Below are 14,706 nucleotides of genomic sequence, written 5' to 3' on the forward strand. Positions count from 1 at the left end.
TTTTTCCAATTAATAGAAAAGTGAGTCCCATGCTGAGCTTTGGTTGTGGTGGGTTCTACATGAAGCAATATGTGCAAATACAGACTCAGAACATTTCAAGGTATGGCTCACAAAAACCAACATCCATGAGTCCAAGGATTTCCAAAATTAATGACCTTTATTTCCCTCTTTCCTCCTGACACATGCGAGCCACCCTGGGACCTATGTTTCTGTCTAAAGCAAATGTAGAACTTATTAACAATGTAAGGTGCTCTAGGGCCCTTCACCATGGCAGTAAAGCCCTTGCCGAAAACCAGAACTGTTTCCTTTATACTTGAATGGATTAGATCGGTTTGACTTACTTTATATAGTCCTGAATTCAGCTCCACTGACATATGGATGCTTAATGAATATTTGATGGCGGTGACCATGACTGCATAGAAGACATCCAGGGTCCACAGGAAAAGGGTAAAATAGTTTACTCTCCAAGTCTAGTCTCTTGTGTAATAAGCTTGTATCAGAACAGAAGAAGGGTCGCGCCTTGTCACGCATGGTACACGGTTTGAAGAAAAGACCAAGTAACAGGGAAAAGCACAAGAGTGAGCGTTTATCACCAGGCATGTGCCCTGAATTTATGTAACATCTATGCTATTTAATCTAATCCTATAGGCTAAATATTGGGAATGTAATCTTCCGGAACCTAAAATGTGTGCTGGTCAATAACTAAATAAATAGAATGTGTGTTGGTTGCAAGGCGAGCCTTAGTTTTATGCACTAATAAACCAATACAACCCATAAGATTATATATGCCACAGTAAGATGTACCCTAATTTGAGAGATGTGACAGTGGGGAGTGAGGGGATTCACATCGAAACTATGATCCTGAGAAGAAAACATGCCCAAATAACAAGGTCACATGGTGGAGCTGTGGCAAAGCTGTGGCAGACAGCTGTGGCTAGCTGTCTACCAAAGACCTGCATTCCTCTTCCAAAGAGTAGACTTCCTGCTAGAAACCCCTACTAGTCAGGCACCATGCTTCCCCCTTCCTGAGTTCTGACAAAAAAACAGAAGATGAGCAGAATTCATGTGGTTACTTTGAGGCCAACATGGTAAAGAAGCACCTAAATGTTCTCCAACCCTGTGTTTCTCAGATCTACTCTCTATGTTGGTGGCCGGGAAGCTATGTGTCAAATACAGCACGGCCACTGCATCAGCCTGGGTTCCTGAATGACTGCAGGGAGCAGAGCCCAACCCCCAATCTTGCATCCAACAGGGAGGACTGCGACATGAGCAGTAAATTAACTTTTATTGTGTTAAGCCCCTGTCATTTGTGGCTTAGCTGGTAACAGAACTAGAATGACTTCAACTGATACAGCAGCAGAGTCAGGATTTGCATATCATGCCCCAGAGAGCCTGAGCTCATTCTGTTACACCACACCCATAAAACACTCCACATTCAGCCCCCCAGAAAGAAATGGAAACAAACCAGCTTATTTTGAAAAGGGTTTCATCATTTAGTTTGGGTAGAAATCAACATATGTAGGAGGTACACTTAAATTTGTGTATGCACGATAGCACATGCAAAGGGGCTTCGCAAAGTGCATGGGAAATTTCCATGTTGTTTAACTCCTTTTTTCCTATCAATTTTTTGGAAGCCCCTTCACATGAGAGGGAACAATGAAGAGTGAGTGGGTCCTTTTCTGAGTGGGAGAAGTGACACTTTCATGTAGTCTCTTCTCATTCTTCTTTCGTTTAATAGAGGTAAAGGAGGCCAAGGCAGGTGGTGTAACCCTGGTCTGTGACTCTACTACTAGACTTACAGACGGCGCTCTTACTCCAAGCGAGGGGAGAACGGAGCAGCTTAGCAAGTGAGGACGGGGAGATAGTAGAAAGTGGGAAGGTCTCTATTCAATAGATGACCAGAGATTGCTCAGGACTTCAGACAACCACCTCACCTCTCTGTCAACTCTGCATCCATGAAACGGTATGGTACTAGAACTTGGGTGGTGCAAACAGTTCTCTGCTGCTAAACCCAAGGTTAGATGTTCCAGTCCACCCACAGGTACCTGGGGGGTGGGGGTGGGGGGCCTGGGGACCGACCTCCAAACAATTGGCCATTTTAATTTGCAGGGAGCACAGTTCTACTCTGACATGCATCTGACTAATGATTAATGGTTTTCATTTCAGTAACTGCTTATTAAAAAACACAAAAATGTCATAAATCTCTAAAGGAGTGCAAATTTGTCAAAATGTCGCATTAGAAATATGTGTATTAAAAAAAGAAATATATGCATTATGAAGGATATCTGAGCTCTGAGGTAGACAAGAAGATGAGAAAGAGCCAACCACTATTCTCTATGCCTGGGGTGTCAAAGTCAATCACAACGTGGGCCATTTGGTGCAACAGGCAAGATTCACGCGGGCCACATCACATTTACAAATGCTGTTAAATTTATATTTTGAAGTGAGGATTCAGGAATATAGACAGGATAATTAAAACACTATGTAATTGCTTCTATTTAAACGTTTATTTTATTTAATGTATTTACAAAACTGAAATTATTCTTTTTTACCCGAAACTTGCCAGCGCTTTCCTCCTACTAGTTTTCACTTACCTCTTCTGTTGTGATGGAAAATATAACAAAGTAACTAATAAAAAACACAAAATGTTGGAGAGCTGACAAACGTGATGAACAATCATAACGGCTTCCCTCTACAAATGTTAACTCGCGCTGCCGCGAGGTACGATTCACAACAGCACAACCCAGAGTGCTCTTTTTAACCTTTTCGCTATTGGGATCTGTTTACATTACGTGACACTGAGAGTGGCAGCAGTATCGCCTCCAAACGTCGCCGGAACTGAGTGGGCGTGTTTATACACGTCCCCAGGCCCCGGGGAAAGGCACTGGGCCACATGTATCCTCGTCTTCAGTAGTTAAAGGGTTAACGAGGGCATTGTGTGTATGGTGTGGCCTCCATCTCCCCTAAGCGCTATTTTCTTCATAACAATTTTTTCTATTTTCATTTTATTTCAGAGCATCGCGGGCCACAAAAAATTCCCTCGGGCTGCATGCGGCCCGCGGGCCACCCGTTTGACAGCCTGCTCCGTGCTGATTTGGGTTCCAGTGAGAACCCAGCCACAGCACAGGCTGGGCAAATGGTAAGCGCCTGCCTTTCCTTGGGGCCAGTGACCTTGAGTCCCTTCCCCAGCAGCCCCCAGAGCTCATCGCTGCGGGCCACCACTTCCCCATACTAAAGACCTCCAACAGGGGAAACATCCATTTCAAAACCTTCTGTTAAACTTCCCTTCCAGCCAGCATTCCCTTCCACCCACCCTCCCTCTCCCACCCCAAAATGCAGAGCAATCTGTGCCAGGGAACAGCGACATTTCTTCCCGTTTCTTCAGAGAACTGAAAGGTTACCCTTGACTCCACTCAAAATGGGCCAAACATTAGACCAGAGACTTGCACCAAAGGGCTTCAAGCAGTCCACAAAAAATGGAAAGAAAGGGAAGGGGATTTTCCACCCGTTTTTTGGAAGTGCCCGTGTGCATAAATGTCAGTAGTGGAACGAGCCACCCTTTTGACTGGCAAAGGGTGGACAGAAGCCTACTCTATTTCTCTAGGACATTTATAAAGCGTTATCTTCACCTGGAGAAGAAACGGAATGAAAAATAAATGTCCAGGGAGAAGGGGTTTTTAAAAGGTCCCACCTCACAGTGGTGTTTTGAGAATTAATAATTATGAAAATTAAATCCATGCAAAATAGCTGAAATAAGAGCACCCACTCAAGGCTGGCTATTAACATTCTGGTTGGCATGGTCCCTTGCCACCTTCCTGTTACACTCGGCTGCAAGCACTTAGGTGTGCCTGGCCTGGAAGGCACTAGGCCCCAACACCAAGTACAGCGTCTTTCAATAAAGGCCATCTTTAGTGGGAAACCAGTTGAGGCTAAGATGCCTGAGGAATGTTTCGCTTCAAAGTGAAAAAAAAATTGTGCTAACATGCCTGGAGGGAACGATGAGCGGAGAAAGCCTGAAAGTATGTTTGCTTTATTTATACACTTATTTACATATATAAGTATATAAAATATACTTCCCACACCCGCATTCATCTTATTACTTGCATAAAAACGGCACCCCGCCCCGCCCCATTTCACAATGTCTGAAGGGCAGAAAAGAAGGTAGCATTAAGACCTACCCTCTGCTTTTCGTTCGAGCCCTTTTTGTTGCTCTCCTTTCTGCTTTCATCTTCGTACACCAGCACGAAGTCGATCCTCCGCTGGCCATCATTGAAAAAAAGGGAATCCGGCTTCCCGTTAAATTCTTCCTACGTGGAATGAAAGAAATAAAATGTAATATCAGTTTTTGGAAAGAAAAAGAGTCCATGTACAATTGCTTATATCCCGACGTCAACAGGTTGATTGGTATATTCACAAAGGAGAAAAATATAACCACTGCTAGTTACTTAACCAAGGGGTCATGGTCACGATTACAAACATGGCTTTCCTGAAGAAAGGAAGTCCCTGAACTGATCAGTGCCGCGTGTTTGGCAATCACTGGGCATATAGCAGAATTAGGTATGGCGGAATTACCCCACAATCAGTCCTACCTGAAACAGCAAAAGTAGCACACTGACATTGGAAAAGGAGACCGTCAAACAGAGATATCTAGCGTAAGTTTATTACACAAGAAGAAAAACTTCTGATAAAGAATCACAATGAAACGCCAGTCCCTGGCCACTGTAAATATGACTCTGGATTCCCTGTCAATAGTAACTCTGTTTCATTTTATTTTTTGAAGATATGGAGAAGGAAGGAGTTAAAGTGCCCAATATTTCCGGATGGGTGCTTCTCTCAAACACAGAAGACTTTGACATATAAATGTCAGTGTTATAATTTCTTGAATTAATACGATCCATCAAGTGTGTAAAATAGTTCATTTTTCTTGTTTTCCAACCCTACCTCTTCCGAACCTGGAGAACTAGAGAAGGAATTTTCCTGAAAAGAAGAAAGTGGCTACTGGACAATTTCCCAAATTACATATGCAAAATCCAATATTTTTACTAAGTAAAAAAAAAACCTTGAATAAAAAGTTCCCAGTGTTTTCTGAGCTAATGGGGCAAGCAATACAGAAGAACAGAGGAGGGAGAAAGTGTAAGATTATGTAAACGGATTGGGCACTCTTCTGGTCTGCTCTGTTCACACTCAGTGGTGGTGGCTGGATCCAAACCATCAGCCATGTCGTGCGTGCGGGAACCGCTTGAGAATGACCATTTGCTGTTGTGCGGTGTCATCGAGCTGGTTCTGACTCGTGTGACCTTACGGACCACAGGACGAGATGCTGCTCCATCCTCACAACCGTGATGCTTGAGCCCACTGTGGCAGCCCTGTGTCAACCCATCTTGCCAAGAGTCTGCCTCTGTTTCACTGCCCCTCTGCTACACCAAGTACAATGTCTTTTTCCAGGGACTGGTGTCTCCTGAAAACACGTCCAAGGCAGGTACATGTGTATGTGAGATGAAATTTCGCCATCCTTGTCTCTAAGGAGCATTCTGGCTGTATTTCCAAGGCAGGTCTGTTTGTTCTCCTTGGCAGTCCCTGGAACTTTCAACACGCTTGACCAGCACAGTACGTGAAATGCATGGATTCTTCTCTGGTCTTCCGATTCGATGTCTAGCTTTCACCTACATTGGAGGCGATGAAAAACACCACGGCTTGGGTCAGGCGTACCTTAGTCTTCGAAGTAACATCCTTGCTTTTGAACACTTTTAAAGAGGGCGTGGGCACCGGGTTTACTCCAGCCAAGTGCACTTTGACCTCTTCACCGCTGCTTCCAGGAGCACTGACTGTGGATCCAAGCAAGACGAAGTCCTTGACAACTTCAATCTTTTCTCTGTTAATCATGATGTGACCTACTGATCCAGTTGTGAGAACCTTGATTTTCTTTACATTAGGTTGTAATCCGTACTGAAGGCTGCAATCCTTGCATTTCATTCTTCTTCATTGTAGTCCAACTCTCTGATTATTGCTCAGTACACAGATTGAATCAGTGTGACTAGAGGGCACTACTGCAAAGCACACCTTTCCTGATTTTAAACCATGCAATAGTGCTTACTGTGTTCACACAACTGCCTCGATTCATGTACAGGTTCCACATGCATCCAATTATGTGTTCTGGAAGCCACTCCTTTCTTAAGACTATCCAGTTTGTTATGACCATTAAGATACAACTAACCAAAGACTCAAAGAAGAACACAGTCTATAGGATTAATAGTCTACATGAAGCAGGACTTCATTTACCCTGAAACCAGAAGCACTAGATGGTATCTGGCTACAGGGATCCTGTCCGGGGCCACAACAGATGGCCCCTGATAGAACGGAGAAAAAATGTGGATAGGATCTTAAATTCTTTTAAAAATCCAGACTTGCTGGACCGATTGATGCTGGTGTCATTCCTGAGACCATTGTAATACTCTTTAGCCTTGAACAACTAGCCCTGATGGTCCTCTTTTAGCTAAATAACAAATTAACTCACCAAAATTAAGAATAGCACCCACAAGTGGTGAATGCTTCTTTAAAAAAAATTATCCATCTGATGTTTCTCATTCATATAAATGGTCAGTGGCTTCTTTAAAGCAAATAGGAGAGATAGAGAGAATGATGATGCATTGTGAAGAATGTAGACAAGGTCAAAATGGTTGAAGGCCTTTACAGCACTGTGTATAACCTTCACTGAAAGCTCAATTCTGTATTATTAAAGAATGAAATAAACAACAGCAGCAACAAGGCCCTGACACAGGATTAAGGCTACTAGCAAGCTTTTCCTAGACACCAATGCTCTCCCAGGGTCAGAGCGTTGTGGCCTATGCACCCAACAGGACATCTGGAGAAGCAAGTATCACAGTTATAACCGATGGGATGACTTTCATATTACATACATGTATGCTTGCCACTCACGTGCTGAACGGAGCATGTCACTGTGGCTCAGTGCACAGTCTTTGTAGCCAGACTGCCTGGGCTCGACTCCTCCCAAGTCCACACTCGGTGGCTCTGTGATCCTGAGCAAACAATTACCCTTTCTGAGCCATAGTTCTTCCCAGTCTTAATATGCTAATAACAGTACTACTACTTCATATCTTTGTTGTAGCATTTAAGGACATAATTCAAGTAAAGAGACAGTAAAGTGCCTTGAATAGATTAAATAAACCATAGCTATGATTCATATTGATCTTCCGCTATTCTCATCACACGTTCATTAATTCATCCAGCATATTGTCTACTGCATCCAGCTGATTGTCTACTGCATGCCAGGTACTGAGCAAAGCCCTGCCTAATAGTACCTTTGGTGGAAATTGTATTCTTAGGTAAACACAGAGATATCACACACAGACACACACACACACACACACACACACACACACACACAGAAAACATTCCAAGAAGAGGGACCAGCTGATACAACAGTCTTAGGCTAGGTCATTCTGGGCTGTGATCACAGCAGAGCGAGGCAGCAGGGTGGTGACAGTGTGGTAGAACAGGCAAAGCAGGACAGAGATGAGACTGAGGAAGTAGACAAGGCCCAGGTTATGTAAGTCAAGGAAGGCATTTGGAATTTTAACTTGAGTCTTGGGGAGTTATTACCAAAACCAAAATCACTGTCAATCCAGTTGAATCCGGTTCAAGTGACCCTATCGGTTAGGGTAGAACTGTATGGATGTCCGAGACTGTAGCTGTTCAGAAGGGGAGAAAGACAAGTCTTTCTCCGGAGGGTGGTTTTAAGCTGCTGACTGTGTGGCTAACAGCCTAACATGTAACCACCACGCCACCAGGGCTCCTTGGGAAGTTCAGAGTTCGTTTTAGGTAAGGTTAGATTATAAGAGTTTCTAAAAGTTCCCTTGCATGATGTAATTGAGCAATAAAAAGATTTCCCTAACCCTCATGTGGGGAGAATTGCAGGAATGTTAAATCCTTGAAGCAGGGCAGCTAGAGGCCATTACAACCGGCTACTTGAGACGGAACAGTGGCCTGGACTGTGGTAGTGGCAATGACCGCAGGGAGCAATGGAGGTCACAGTGTATTTCAGATGTGCACGCAGTTGAAGGATATGCTAATGTTCTATATTGGAAGGTGAGTTAAAAACAAAGACAAAAAACCCACCAAAAACAAATAATCAAGAAGCCACCAGGTTTTGGGCTAAAACAATCAGTGGACTGTGCTGCTGCTGCACAGGGCAAGCGCAGGTCGCAGGAAGGTGGTGAGGGGGGACAAACGAGTATCCATACTAGATGCACTGCTTGGACATCGTAACTATCTAGGTGTCCCGGAGTAGCACAAATGGTCACGCCCTGGATTCCAATCTACCAGAGGTGCCTTGGAAGAAAGGCCTGGCAATCTGCTCCCGAAAGACCACAGCCTTGAGAGCCCAACGTAGCAGTTCAACTGAACACATGGGGTGGCCAGAAATAGGAGCTGACTCGAGAGCATTTTTTTTTAAAGTGAAAAACAGAAGCGATTATATTCTAACTAAGCGTGTTTTTCTCTTGAGATAGAGGATGAAGAATGGGATGATGGGGGCTGAGAAGCTTTCACTACACCTTTTAATTTTATTTCTATTTCTTTCTTTATTAAATTTTATTTCTTGAGACGATTGGATTTGAATGGTTGCCGTCAATTTCTTGCTTGGTATCTGCCCTATTCTTGATAGTTTATCTGTATGGGAAAACTGGGATTGATGGCAACCCAGAGATAATCATGAGATTGATGACTGCCTGGGGACATGAAAGGAGCTGGAAGTGGAAAGGGGAAATCAACATAGATGTATAAAAGAAGGGCGGGGCTACAAAATTGATTGTGACCATGACTGTACGGCCCTTATTGATAGGACTGAGCCCCTGAATTGTACCGTATGGTAACGATCAACAAAGTTCCAAAACTCTGAGCTGAGTGTGGTCCAATAAGAGCAATTAAGTTTGGACAGTGAGCTCAGGGGTCATTAACTCCTCTGTGCGCTTCCGTGTGCTCACAATATTTTACTTTACATCAGACAATCGTGGCAGATGTCTGAAATCTGTACAGAGCCACTGGTTCTCTCTGCACTCTGGAGGGGTCCCCAGGACTCCCTGCCGAGCCCCGAGGATGAGACCTGCAGGGAGGGGAGCCTCCGCTGCCTGGGTTCCAGGCGCTTCCTGCTCGGCCCCTCTCCGCAGGGGGGTCGGCAGCTTGCTCCCCGATGACCCGCACACACCCCTTTCCTGTGCAACGGAAGAGGATGGCCTTGGAGGGAAACCCCACGGATTTGGCCGTAGTTGCGCATGTGAACTAACTAGGTCAAAATCTGATAGGGTGTTGGTAGAACGCGCTGCCAGGGGGAAGACAGCCAATTTCCCACAGTTTATAAAATCTGGGTCTCGCATCCCTTGGCAGGTCACGGTTGGGAAGGGGAGAAACTCATGCTGACTTGGTGGAAATAGGGAATCACCAAAGGGGTGGGGGTGGAGTGGGGGGGTGGCTGAATGTTTCAATCTCCACAAGTAGTTTCCACGATAGGCTTAACTCACCTACCGGGCAAGTGAAGTGAAAGAAACCGAAAATAGGGGGAAAAGGAAAAAGGCCTCTTCTAATGGTTTGCGTCATATGGAGCTCCATCATCTGTCACGAGGAGACTGATGTTCTTACTTAGGCGACTGGTTCCTCCGAGATCAGATGGTCAGGCTCTGACGTCTGTGCCTTTTTTCACTGTCTACTCGAATTTGATTTGAAGTCTTTTCTACGGTGTCAAATGCCAAGGAAGCCTAAAAGTCCACTCTTCCCGCTTAGCAGCTTAGGTTTCCCAACCTGGAAGAGGAAGTTTCCCTTCTAGCAGCTAAAGTCGCCTTAGCGATCAGAGCTAGGAGCCGCCTCTGGCTCGCCCTTTGGGAAATGCAAGTCTGCATTTAGCTCATGAATTGCTTATTCATTGCTCTCCTGTGTTGTTGTTGCTATTTGTTGCCACTAAGTCAATGCTGCCTCGTGGGTACCCTTGGGGTGCGGAGTGGAACCGCTCCTGGGACTTCCGAGGCTTTGCCCTTTGGGGAGCATTCACCAAGACATTTGTCTGAGGGACTTCTGGTTGGGTCTGAACCCCCAACCTTTCAGCTGGCAGTTGGGCCCTTAACTGAGCAACTATTTTCAACGCAAGGCCATAAAGAGAATCTCTATTTGTTAATATTTCTCCTTTCTTCCTAGAAGAAAACAAAAACAAAAAAACCACCCATCCAAGCAAATTTCCCCTCAGCGCACAGTTACTAACTTGGCTTGCTTTGACCACTTCTGCTGCTGCTCTGGGCCTGCACCCCACAGCAAGAAGCCACGATGTTTACTTGCTTTGGCAACCTGGCCTCAAACTGTTCTAACAGGGCAACAGGATGCCCTGTGGGTACATGTCCCAGCTACATAAACAAAAAGGGCTGTCTGACCACCCCATCTTTGTTTAGAACTTTCACACTTGGTTTAGCACAGGGAGATCCCGGAGGGAGTCGGAGTAAAGTGGGACAGAAGGGGAGAGGTCATAAGAAAGGAGGTCTGGTAATGTCATGATGTTGGCCAGGCCTCCCTCTGCTCCTCTGGCTGGTTACTCCTCTCATTCCCAGCTGCTCTTTCAACAAGAGTCACAAAGGGCAGGACTCTCCTTACCTGCAGCAGGACCCAAACTCACGCAGCAGCATTACTGTGCCCACTGCTTTCTAGCTAGAAGGATGAGTTTGAGAACATGGGGGAAATCTTTTGTTTATTTGTTTGTTTGTTCCAGTTGGCTAGGCAGTACACATGGGCACCAGTTCTGGCCCTGGGGCTAAGTGAGAGACCAAATACAATAGGCCAAGTGGTTGAGAATGTCCTAGTGAACAAAGATGAGAATTTCCCAGGAGTCACTTGGTGGGGCATTTTCTCATGAGCATGGATTGATTGACCGATTTCCTCTATCTAAATGAAGAGGAGAAGTTGAGTAATGGAAGTATTCACTCAATAGCAATCTGAATGAGAGTGCATTAGGTTTCGCCATGAAAAAGAAGCTTCAGTTATATAAGGGAGAGAGAGACATGATAGCCTGCCATTTGTGTGCAAAATGAAGGGGCTGGGGTGAGAGAGGGCTGGGGAGACAGCTACCTGAGTCTAACCACTCTGTGACATTCCAGTTGGGAAGAGATGAGCAGACCGCTCTACTCAGCACCTGTCTGGAGCTCCCACAAAGGTTTGGAACCAGTCCTTTGAGAGTTCATGAAATAACTTACTGCTTAGCATTTGAACAACGCCACTTGTCCAGGGCATACAAAAAGGTTCTCAAATGACTTCTCAAATGATGAGAAGTCCCATTTCACACTAAAGAAATGGATTCCGAGAATTTAAAAGGCAGGCTTTAAGTTATTTATCCAGGATCTAGCTAAAATGCACTCAGTTGGGATTCTTGTTAAACTCATATTTATCTTTAAGGGTGTTTGAAGCATGGTTTTCAAGAGAAAGTGATACTGTCTGATTGCATCTCTAGAGTTTCTGGACACCCATCAGCAGTTAAATTTGAGTGTCAGTTTGGCAAAGCTATTGCTAATTGTTGGGTCCAACCTTCTCTAGATGTTGCTATGAAGTAGTTTTGTGACTGTGATTCACATTTACCAACAGTGTACGTCAACCCCATGAGATTAACCTAGAGAATGTGATAGGTCTTATCCAGTCCGTTGAAGGCATAAAGAACAAAAATGGAGGCTCCCTAGAGAAGAAATTCTGCCTCAAGACTGCTAGAGAAATCCTGCCTGAGTTTCCAGCCTTGGCATATAGAATTGGGACTCAAAGAACTCAATTCTTACTTGAGTTTTCAGCCTGCCTTTTCAGACTTGCCAGGCCCATGATAGCATGAACTATTCCTTTGTACCAACAGCAATCTAGCTGAGAGGAATTTCTAAGAGGCAGAAGAAGGGCGAGCATGATGGTGGGGCAGGAGGAAGGTAAAAGGAAGCAGAGGAAAGTTCTAGGAAGCAAAGATTTGTATACAGGTATAAACATAGGTGTGCACTTATGTAAATATATTATTTCATAAAATAATAGGCCAATAGAGGTATTAGCCTAAGTGCATCCATCCATCTATATATGGCAATCGAGGAAGTGGACAGACCCTGGGCCTCTGCTCAAGCCCTCCCTCAAAGCAAGAACACCTGGTATTCTAACAACCTGGTATTCTGTAATGCTCACTCTCCTGACATGATCACTGAAGACAAAATGGATGCACAAGTAAATGTGGTGAAGAAAGATATTAAAAGATATAGTGACTGGGGTCTTAAAGGCTTGAAGTTAAATAAGCAGCCATCCAGCAGAGAAGCAAAAAATCCACATGGAAGAAGCACACCAGCCTGTGTGATCATGAGGTGTCGACAGAATTGGGTAACGGGTACCACAAGGCCCAAAACAAAAACTAAAAGCCATATTGTTGAGAACAAGGTGGGTTGGAGGAGAGACCCCAAAACCCATTTGTGGACAATAGGATATCCCCTCACAGAAGGGTCACAAGGACAGGATGAGTCAACCAGGGGGCAGTAAAACACCGATGAAACACACAATAGTTCTTTGAGTCTTTGAGGCTTCCTCACCCCCCATTATCATGACCCCAGTCCTGCCTTTCGGTTCTGGCTAGAACTGAGCATGTACACTGATACAGATAAGAGCTCAACACACAGAACCCAGGTCAGATAAACCCCTCCGGAGCAGAAATGGTAGTAGCGATACCAGCAGGGTAAGGGGAAGTTGGGGGCAGGAGGGAAGGAAGGGGAAACCAATCGTAATGATCAAAGCATTGCACCCCTCCCTCCAGGGGGATGAAAAACAGAAATGTGGGTGAAGGGAAACAGTGGTCAGTATATCGTATGAAAACAATAATAATTTATAATTTTTATCAAAGGGTCACCAGGGGTGGGGAGGGAAAAATGAGAAGCTATACCAAGGGTTCAAATAGAAAGTAAATATCTAGAAAATGATGATGGAAACATATGTACAAATATGCTTGATACAATTGATGTATGGAATGTTATAAGAGCTGTGAGAGCCCCCTAATAAAATGATTTAAAAATAAAATAAAATCTCTTAATGCCTTAAATTAAATCTCTCTACTTACATTCAAGGGTGGGGAAAAAAGTTTGAAAAACTCCATCTTCCCACAAACTTTGTGGAGCCCCCCTCATATAACCAGTTTATTCTGCTTCTCCGGAGAACCCTGACTGATACCCAACTTATTCCTACTGAAGACGGCTATCATTTACCATGACAACGGGACCCATTCTGGCTCCAACGGGTTCATGATGCTGACCTTTACACACAGCGAGTTGCAAGGACGGTTTATTGTCTAATAGTTGAGGAATTACACTATGAAAAATAAACAATACCCAATCACATAATTAAAAAGCACAAGTGGGGGAAAAAAACATGCCTCTTTAAGACTAACAAAATGGCATAGTTAATTCTACCAAGAACAACAAAAGGTTAAAAACTAAAGAATGCAAACAGGGACTCTCCATTTCATACTAAATCCTGCACTCATGAACACGGCAAACTAAAAAACAAACAAACAAAATGACTACCAGCAAAAGCCTTGATATAAGAATTTCTTGGTGCTCTTGGGTGATGTAGTGTAGATTCTGACTCACAGAGACAACGATACCAGAGATGGCCTGGTCCTATGCCATCTCACATTCATTGGTATATAAATGATTCAAAAAGTTCATGCTAAAATGTAATTAAAAGATAATAGATTTTTTCCATGAAAAATTGAAAGCTCCCTTTTATTTGAGCCCATGATTACAGGTACTGTATCAACTCATTTGAATGGTGGCTAGTTAATAAGGACAATTATTCAAGATGCAGTGACAATGACTGGTGACGAGTTCAAACATTGCAAACAATGAAAGTTAAAAATAAGTCTTGGTGAGAGAAATGACACTGGAGATTATATGCTAGAATTCTGCAAGAGCAACAATTTACTCACTGCAAATACCTTTGTGAAGACAACCTACATGGTGACTATGCATGTGGACCTTGCTGGATGGAGTATTCAGGAATCAAATTGGAAGGGACCACCAATTGCTCACATGCAAGTTAAAGTGGAAGCTGGAAAAAAATTAAAAACAAGAGCAAAATACATTCTCAAGAAAATTACACATAAAATGTCAGACCTTCTTCAGAACAGATCTGACATACCCAACACTAATGATGAAAAAAACATGCTGTGGGATGCAAGCTAAGAGATTCCATAAGAAAAGCAAAGCAAATGGTCATTAAAAAACAGGAAAGAAAGAAAAAAGACCAAAATGGGTAACAGAAGTGACCAGGAAGCCTGCTCTTGAATACGGAAAAGCTGAAACCATGGAAGAAACGATGAAGTAGAAGAGCTAAACAATATCTTTACAGGGCAGCTCAAGAAGATGAAGTATTATAATAAAATATGCAGAGACTTGAAGTTAGAAGGCAAATGGGAAGAATATATGTGGTAGTTCTCAAGCTGAAAGGACTGAAGGGAAAAAAATCAAGCCTGGAATGAAATAGACAAAACTTCTTTTGGTCGCGATATTGAACGACATACAAGAAGCATCAAAAGAGGTGACAAGAGTACCTAGAGTCAGCAAACCAAGAAGTGGTTGGCAGTCACCAAGATCGGGAGGTAGCATATGATCAAGAACCAACGGTCTCGCAGAAAGAAGTACAAACTGCAAC

At 43.8% G+C, this 14,706-nt stretch overlaps 1 protein-coding gene and 1 non-coding gene across 4 annotated transcripts in view; both read right to left on the reverse strand.

Annotated features, from left to right (window-relative positions):
* ANO6 (anoctamin 6) overlaps nucleotides 1-14,706 on the reverse strand; it is a 207,447-nt gene that overhangs the window by 84,774 nt on the left and 107,967 nt on the right. For all 3 annotated transcript variants that reach the window (XM_045287264.1, XM_030884742.2, XM_045287263.1), the window contains exon 3: nucleotides 4,179-4,307. In XM_045287264.1, coding sequence (XP_045143199.1) covers nucleotides 4,179-4,307 — 129 coding nt within the window. The remainder of the gene's footprint in view (nucleotides 1-4,178; nucleotides 4,308-14,706) is intronic.
* LOC115868588 lies at nucleotides 3,533-3,663 on the reverse strand. Its single transcript, XR_004045685.1, has one exon. It is a non-coding gene; the product is annotated as a small Cajal body-specific RNA 24 (non-coding RNA).

The sequence above is a fragment of the Echinops telfairi genome, unplaced genomic scaffold, assembly GCF_000313985.2.
Source record: "Echinops telfairi isolate 266 unplaced genomic scaffold, ASM31398v2 ScPeMD7_12;HRSCAF=54, whole genome shotgun sequence".
Classification (NCBI taxonomy): Eukaryota; Metazoa; Chordata; class Mammalia; order Afrosoricida; family Tenrecidae; genus Echinops; species Echinops telfairi.